Here is an 8,912-nt window from a genome sequence, read left to right on the forward strand (position 1 = left end):
ACGAGAACTGTCGAGAATTGTCGCCAGATATCTAAAAACCATTTAGCACGACAATGAAAATTAATTTTCGTGCTGATTTTAGCATTTTAAAATTATGTACACAAGTTTAAACGTTAGAACTCTGTTTAAACATTAAGAAAAAACAATGCAGAATACGAGAACTGTCGAGAATTGTCGCCAGATATCTAAAAACCATCCAGCACGACAATGAAAATTAATTTTCGGGCTGATTTCAGCTTCTTAAAATTGTGTACACAAGTTAGAACGTTAGAACTCTGTTTAAACATTAAGAAAAAACAATGCAGAATACGAGAACTGTCGAGATTTGTCGCCAGATATCTAAAAACTATCCAGCACGACAATTAAAATTAAATTTCGTGCTGATTTCAGCCTTTTAAAATTGTGTACACAAGTTAAAACGTTAGAACTCTGTTTAAACATTAAGAAAAAACAATGCAGAATACGAGAACTGTCGAGAATTGTCGCCAGATATCTAAAAACCATCCAGCACGACAATGAAAATTAATTTTCGGGCTGATTTCAGCTTCTTAAAATTGTGTACACAAGTTAGAACGTTAGAACTCTGTTTAAACATTAAGAAAAAACAATGCAGAATACGAGAACTGTCGAGATTTGTCGCCAGATATCTAAAAACTATCCAGCACGACAATTAAAATTAAATTTCGTGCTGATTTCAGCCTTTTAAAATTGTGTACACAAGTTAAAACGTTAGAACTCTGTTTAAACATTAAGAAAAAACAATGCAGAATACGAGAACTGTCGAGAATTGTCGCCAGATATCTAAAAACCATCCAGCACGACAATGAAAATTAATTTTCGGGCTGATTTCAGCTTCTTAAAATTGTGTACACAAGTTAGAACGTTAGAACTCTGTTTAAACATTAAGAAAAAACAATGCAGAATACGAGAACTGTCGAGATTTGTCGCCAGATATCTAAAAACTATCCAGCACGACAATTAAAATTAAATTTCGTGCTGATTTCAGCCTTTTAAAATTGTGTACACAAGTTAAAACGTTAGAACTCTGTTTAAACATTATAGAAAAACACAGCAGTATACGAGAACTGTCGAGAATTGTCGCCAGATATGAAAAAACTATCCAGCACGACAATTAAATTTAAGTTTCATGCTGATTTCAGCCTTTTAAAATTGTGTACACAAGTTAAAACGTTAGAACTCTGTTTAAACATTATAGAAAAACACAGCAGTATACGAGAACTGTCGAGAATTGTCGCCAGATATGAAAAAACTATCCAGCACGACAATTAAGTTTAAGTTTCGAGCTGATTTCAGCAATTTAAATTTATGTACACAAGTTTAAACGTTAGAACTCTGTTTAAACATTATAGAAAAACACAGCAGTATACGAGAACTGTCGAGAATTGTCGCCAAATATGAAAAAACTATCCAGCACGACAATTAAATTTAAGTTTTGTGCTGATTTCAGCAATTTGAAATTATGTACACAAGTTTAGACGTTAGAACTCTGTTTAAAAATTATAGAAAAACACAGCAGTATACGAGTACTGTCGAGAATTGTCGCCAGATATGTAAAAACTAAATATGTATGTAAAAAGATATGTAAAAAAAGTTTTTGTATTAAAGACATTCACAAAACTTGTCTAATAAAAAAAATATTGATGCAATTAATAAAAAACTGAAATTATTAAATATAAATCAACTCGTTATAAGTTTGCAAGAAAACCTAGATTAATAACAGAATATGAGAGATGGAAAGCGGTTAAATTTAGAACTTTTTGTTACATTATGGTCCATAGATGATGAAACCATGTTTTTAAAAACATTATTATCTGCATTTTCTATCTTTACATTGCGCAATTTGGATACTAATATGTGACGATTTAGTAACAAAATGTATTTAGGCAAATAAATTATTATAATATTTTGTAAAAGAATTTGGTGACTTATATAAATAAGAATTCATAAATCATAATGTTCATAATCTCATTCATTTAATAGAAGATGTACAGAAATTTGGTTCATTGGATAAATTTAGTTGTTTTCTATTTGAAAGCTGTATGTATAAAATTAAAATGTTGAAAACATCAAATTAATTATTATCACAATTCATAAAAGAATTAACAAATTTGATACATATTAATGTTATTTTAATGTTATAATAAACTACGATAGAGTTATAATTAAATAAAATATTAGTATTAGTTTATGATTTACAAAATCTTAAATTATTTTTTGCTTATTGAGGTGTGTACGTTACACTTACCAGTTGTGATCTGCGATGCCGTTCTGTACAACGTCGGGTTGTTCCACCTCCGTCGCCTTCTGAAAATGAGAAAAAAATGCAATTAAGAATGGCGATAGAAATTTATTTCCTGCCCACAGTCAACTTCGTGGGCCACGATTAACGTATCGCGATCTGCGTTTGAACGAGTATGGATGTATAGATACGCGTTCGAGCGAATTGCGACACAAATTTAACGTAATAAGACTTACCGATTAAATACTTGGCGATAGCACTTGTTCTAGCACTTGCGGCGGCGTGTCGTTCTGTCCGAAATATTCGTTGTGTTCTGAAAATGACAGGTAAATGTGATTTAGAATGTCGTGAGGCAGTTTTATTTATCGTGCGGATTAACTTCGCGCGGCGATTACACGTCGCGGAGCCGATACGCCTCGGGATTGCTATTGATTGTCACGGATTCCGCGAGTGAAATAAAGAGAGAACGCTGTTAATATGGCGAAGGGGGTACCTTTCCCGCGCGATCGACTTTGGCACGGAATTATTGTCGCATGTTATAATTGCCCGACTGCTCCATACGTCGCGATTTACGCTACGAGGAATACGCGTTCGGACAAAACACAGTACAAGTTAAATATACCTCATATTTACCGATTAGATGATTTTCGAAGAAACTCGATCGGGAGCTGATCTGTCCCATGTCCCGTTCCGTTCCGGAAAGAAAGTGAACCCCGTCCGTTCCGGAAAGGAAGTGAACCCAGCGTCCCATTCCGTTCCGGAAGGCGTGTGAACCCCTATAATAGAGAATTGTATTAAGTTGGCTTGAGCCAGAGATGATCATTTCTAGCGCTACTTCACACGTCAAGATGAGTGCCTCTGGGATATATACATGCAGTTTTGAACTTTATGTTTTTCGCACTAATAAGGCTAATTATTATTAATCATGTTTAAATCGCGTTTCACAAATTGTAATTACTTTTGCATAAGATTAGAAAGTACGTGTAAATTAAAATATGAGTCTAATCGATCTCCCATATTGATCGATAATTGATTCGATATATTATGAAAACGATATAATTAAATATTATATTATTAGTTAAATTATTTTATCTATACATTAAATTTATATAAAATAACAGTAAAATATTATTTTTTTTATATATGTATTTTTTTATTTACAATATATTTTTTGTAATCGTTTTTGCGAATGAATCCGTTGCGACGCCATCTGAAGTCTCGAGAGTTCGGTGATTAAACATTAACCTGTCTGTAGCAATCGAGAGTGTTGAAGTCTGTTTTGATTTTACTTGAGAGGAGATAATGGGATATAGCAGGTTTAATTAATTAAGAAAGAACGGGGTGCGGACCCGACGCAACGCATAATATCTAGTTTAAAAAGAAGAAGAAGACGAAACCTTTAAGGAAACACCAAGCTTTTCTGATGACAATGACAGCGAGGGAGAGAAAATGTCCAAGTTAGGATTGCACATTATTCTGTTTTTAATTAATTGTGGAGCTTAGAACTTAGATTAAGAGGAAACTTATTTTAGGAAGAAAATCGACGAAACAAAGATTATTCAGAAACTCCGTGAGAGACCGGCTGGCGTCGATATTGTTGGTTTGGCGCTCGGAGAAAGCATATCCAATGTGTTGACAGTAAGATACTTATGTGTATATGTAATAAAAGTGAATTCACAATAGGAGATTCACAAAACCGGAGAAGTAACGCGAGGTCTATGTTAATTTAGTCGGATCCTTTTAATATGAAAACTAGAGGAAAATATGGCTGTGCTGAAGAATGCTGAAGAATATAAGCCGAACGACATATACAACATTGGAATTAGAACACAATTTAACATGGAGACAAATAAACGCGACGAAGAAATGTACGCACGGCGACGTTTGCTTCTTTCTCTCTTACATTTATTATTGACATTTAATCAGCAATAAGAGAATGTATTTTACTGGAATTATTAATCATTGTATTTGTATATCTTGTATCCTTTTATAATTATTTCTGTTTACAGGGTCAAGTATATAGAAGAATTGTCAAAGCGCAAGAATAAAAATAATAATGATGCAGCAAATAGTACAAATAATGATAAGGGACCATATTGCTTGCCAGAGAAAGCAGCGTTGCGTACGATACCGGAACAGACAGAGTTTGAGGCAGAGCTCAACTAATTGTAGTGAGAAATGCTTTTGAATCAAATGCTATCTGGTATTCCAGAAGTTGATCTTGGAATATAGTAAGTACATTTGTATTACAATGATACAATAAATATTTTTTTAAAGTTAAATGTATATTGCATGCAAGTGTGTGGAATTAATTTATCAAAGGTATAAAACAACATTAAATGAAAATTCAACTTTATTTGTAGTTGTACAGTTTTTAAAACAAAAATTTTATAATTTAATATTTTCCTTAAAAGCACAATTAATTTTCAAAGCCAAAATTCGTAACATTGAAGCTACAGAGGCGAAATTTAAACTTCTTTGGGACAGACACAGAAAAAAAAATCACAGCTTATTCCTGCAAATATAGCTGTGAATTTTGTACAACACAACAGATGTGTGAATTTTATTCTTTTTGTTATTTTTCATAGATATGATTGTATCATTATACCAATCAATGAACAAATAGAAAAAAATTAATATATAATTACCATTTTCAAGCAAAAAATATTTTAATTGATATAGTTTTATATTATTAAATTGATATAGTTTTATATTATTTTAAAGTCTTATTATTTTAATATTTTTCTTAAACAATTATTTACTGGTAATTGTTCCGCAACTGCTGCAGTGATCCTCTGTATATATGAAATACACATGATACGTATTGTATTCCTAAGTTATCAAAAATTTATTAATTACATTAACATATATTAACTACGCATTCTTTGTTTTTATACATTTAAATTCTTTATGTAGATATAATTGTGAATGAAATTCATCAATTTTAATCAACATAGAAGACTCAGATTTCCAAAAGTTGCAGCAAGAATCCGGCAACAAGAAAAAATGCACTACCAAAGAAGACATTCGAGGAAAACGAAAAGATAACGTAGAGAAAGTGACGGACGATTACCATTATGAGAAATTACAAAAGCAGTTTAGACGATTTTGAATTAGACTTGTATAATTATGTTATTATACTCTTTGAATTCATATAAGTAAACGTTGATTTCTTACATCTGATGTTTTTTTTAAATTGTAATTTAAATTTAAAAATCAAGGAATAATACAATTACGATAATTTTATTTCTATTCGCATATGTCATCCATCAAAAGGCATCCATTAAATAAGTGCATTCCAGAGTAAACTTTGCTCCGCAACTTTTAACAATAGTGTTATTACCTCTTATTAGTAGTTTTTTTTGCTTGCTTGCTTATTATTATTTTTAGTTGTATTTGAATTTTCTGAAATTAAGTGAATATAAAGAAGAAAACAATGAAAAATTAGACTTACAATAGCTTAAGCCAAAAATTATCCTATTTTACTATTTTAGGTAAGTAATTTTTAAATGAATAAAAGGATCTAAAAAAACTTGTAGAGATGTGAAAAAAGGGATTAAAAATCAAGATTAGATTTTTTATTTTACTTGTTCCTTAATTTTTTATAGAGTATTTCTTTTAAAAATCGGTACTGAATTAGAATTTATTTTGATGAAGTTCAAATTGCAGAAGTGATTTGAAACGCGATTGTAATCACCGTTCAGTTTGAAATTCCTCCAAGAATGAGAATGGAAATATTCAGAAAAATTCCAAGAAGTAAGTAAATTTTGAATTTATATTTTCATGCATAAAATGCATACTATGTATTTAATGATTTTATAACGAAAAATTAAAATAAATTAAAGGCGAGATAAATTCAAATTGCGAGTAGCAATTAATGGACAATGTTACAGATTGAAGATTAAAAATCGTTCCGAAATTTCAATCTAAGAGAAAATTAATTGGTCACTTGGCTCAATTGTTCAAATTCGTCAATTCTGTCTCCATTCAAAATCCCAGAGTGAATGTTTTAACACAATAGGTTTGTTCTTTTCAAATAAATATCTTGTATATCATTCCTCTCGCAAGTTTAGTTGAATGGCTGAAAAGAACAGACCAACAGCTAAAGATGGATGACAGTTCGAAAGTAAGGTTGAGCTAGTCTTCGCGTATTTTAATTTTTCTAACATTTAACCGGTTTGTAATAATAAAGTTAATCTAGTCCTTTGAGATGTACACATCTCAATGATCCAGTCTCGTTTTACATCTGTTTGTTTGGCATAATGATTGAATATCATCGGCAGTTGATAAAGCTGATAAGCGAACAAATGAAGAGATACGGATTGCTTCACAATGCAAAAACGATTGTAGAAAATACCGCAAAAAAGGCACAGAGTAAGCTCTCCGATGCACAGAATGTCGCAACCGAAAAATACAATGTCGTTGCAAAAGTAAGTAGCAAATTTATAACAAAAATGTATATAATTTTTGTCTCATGTAATTGATTTTTCTCTGATGAGAAATCCTGATTTTCAATAAAATTTAATGTTTGAGCTTGACACGTGACGATATAAAATTATGTTTTGTTTGGATTCGACCCGTTGCCTTGCGCATTTATATAAAATTATCTTGTATTTACACAAAATTATCTCGATTATTTCCAGTCTTCAGAGAGAACTACTAAAAATTTTGAAAATGGTTTAATATATTGGACAGTTATGAAAACTAAATTTTGAAGTATTTGTTTATTTTATAAATAATTTTTACTTTTCTCTTATTTCAATACAATTATAAACAAAATTGTATTCTGATCCTTGTTTTTTATGTTGTAGAAACTTAGCGATCAGTCTATCATAATGCAAGATTTAAATGCCAAGGCGTTAGAACCGAGCGCACCACTGCCAGAAAAAATCGTTAAATGGTGGCAATGGTACAATCAACTAATAGGAATGGATACAGTTGAAACAACCAGGAGGCAAGTAATTGCCCTACAAGATAAGCTATTTACGTGTTATGACAATAGAAGAACTTTGAATAAAGAATTCGCAGATAACACTGTTAAACTTCAAGAACTCTATGCAGAATTACTATTAACTAAACGAGAGGATCCAAAGTTTCTGCAGTTAACTATAGAAGAACACAGGTCTTTGCAAGAACAAAAGAAACTTCTTAATCAGGTAGCATTATTTGAAAAGGAAGAAAGGGACAATTTCACGCAGCTGGCAACTGCGCTAAAAGACCATCAAGTTAGCCAAAATTTAAATGCACAGACATACAAGTATTTGTCTATCATCGCTTCTGCCGTAATAGCGATTATATCATTGATTGGTTCAATGATACTTAACAATAGGAGGATACTAGACGTACGAAATACTATAGAAATAGCACAAGAAAAGAACACTAATGAACTGTCTAGCATTAAAAGCATGTTGGGCTCATTTGAAACAAAGTTTTCTCAACAATTAGAAAGTATCCACAAGAAACAAGAAAAAATAAATGCAATAAGTGCTGATTTAAACAAGGAGCCAAGTAAATCTAATACGTCTAATATTCTCGTATCTTCTGCCAAATATTCAGTAAATTTTGTGATTTCAGGATTAAGTTATGTTATGAAGGGTATTTATGTATGTGGATCTTATATTTTTCATAAATAACAATTTATGTACATCAATGAAAATTTACTACAATGGGTAACTTTTATTAGAACTTGTGAGTTATTGAAAAAGCTATTGATAGAAATATTGTTTTAGGATTGACACAAAGCTTACTCTCTGATAAAGTGAGAAACTGTGCTCGCTGTACACTTGCCTACTAAAACGCTCCCTATTTTTTATAACTTTTACACGTAAACATATGTTGTGAGCATTTATTTTCACTAGAACACATTATGTATCATAATAATATTGTTAAATTTTACATAAAGATATAATATATAATATATAATATGCAAACGCGCTAATTTATAAATTTAATTATAATATAAAATAAATTTTTATAAGTGCAAATTAGTATTAAATTGTTACGTGATGGAAAGATGAAATAACTTGAGTAAAATTATATATTGTATACCTTTTGTTATACATTGATAAAAAATGTTGTATAAATATGATATTTAAGAATTAAACGATCATTACATGCAAGAAACGATGATAAAATCCGATTTAAGAAATCGTTTATTTAAGGACCATTTAAAAAGACTTAAGAAATTATCAGTTACGACTGCCAAGATTTCCATTCCATGCCATCTGGTGGTTTTCTCTCGACTGTTTTTTGTCCTACTTCTTGCCAATTGGTGCTCAAGACAGTGCCACCAGATTCTATCTGCGAATTACAAAATAAAATTTCTCTTATGAGTGAATCATATCGATTCGTCAATATGTTTTACCTGTGTACATTTGTATAAGTTAATTTCTACTCAAGGTAAGAAATTCATAATCTCATTGCGTACGCAAAAAAAGATTTATAACATTGATTTTTACTTGAAAATATGCAACTCTTTTTCATAACTTTTTTTCCATTTTATAAGAATTTACATTTAGTGAAAAAAATATATTTTATAAAATAATCGCAATTTCTTTTTTTTTAATTTGTTTAATTTGTCAACAATGAACATTTTACTTACGAAAGACTTGTTCATCGCGCGTCTCACTTCGTCGGATCCATTACCATATAT

At 30.7% G+C, this 8,912-nt stretch overlaps 1 protein-coding gene, 1 long non-coding RNA gene and 1 pseudogene across 6 annotated transcripts; 2 read left to right on the forward strand and 1 right to left on the reverse strand.

Moving 5' to 3' along the window:
- The first annotated feature begins 3,449 nt into the window (after window positions 1-3,449).
- LOC114254312 lies at window positions 3,450-5,436 on the forward strand (annotated as a pseudogene).
- Window positions 5,391-8,383, forward strand: LOC105838307. Of its 5 annotated transcripts, XM_012683778.3 has the most exons (4): window positions 5,391-6,016; window positions 6,154-6,281; window positions 6,544-6,690; window positions 7,072-8,383. In XM_012683778.3, the coding sequence occupies exons 3-4, from the start codon at window positions 6,568-6,570 to the stop codon at window positions 7,891-7,893; spliced, it is 945 nt and encodes a 314-aa protein (XP_012539232.1). In that variant the 5' UTR covers window positions 5,391-6,016; window positions 6,154-6,281; window positions 6,544-6,567; the 3' UTR covers window positions 7,894-8,383. The 5 variants fall into 5 exon arrangements, with proteins under 5 accessions (XP_012539232.1, XP_036150402.1, XP_012539230.1 ...); XM_036294509.1 differs by lacking the exon at window positions 6,154-6,281 and having other exon boundaries at window positions 5,392-6,016; XM_012683776.3 differs by lacking the exons at window positions 5,391-6,016; window positions 6,154-6,281 and having other exon boundaries at window positions 6,292-6,690.
- On the reverse strand, window positions 7,859-8,912 carry LOC118644206. The gene is made up of 2 exons (XR_004965194.1): window positions 8,862-8,912; window positions 7,859-8,560 (listed from the first exon to the last, which is right to left on the reverse strand). It is a non-coding gene; the product is annotated as an uncharacterized LOC118644206 (long non-coding RNA).

This window comes from Monomorium pharaonis, unplaced genomic scaffold, assembly GCF_013373865.1.
Source record: "Monomorium pharaonis isolate MP-MQ-018 unplaced genomic scaffold, ASM1337386v2 scaffold_273, whole genome shotgun sequence".
Classification (NCBI taxonomy): Eukaryota; Metazoa; Arthropoda; class Insecta; order Hymenoptera; family Formicidae; genus Monomorium; species Monomorium pharaonis.

What these genes read in the sequence shown, in the direction of transcription:
- LOC105838307 (XM_012683776.3), top strand. Translation starts at nt 6,523, where the DNA reads ATGATTGAATATCATCGGCAGTTGATAAAGCTGATAAGCGAACAAATG. An exon ending in AATACAATGTCGTTGCAAAA is followed by an intron (nt 6,691 to 7,071) that starts GTAAGTAGCAAA and finishes TTTATGTTGTAG; the next exon opens with AAACTTAGCGATCAGTCTAT.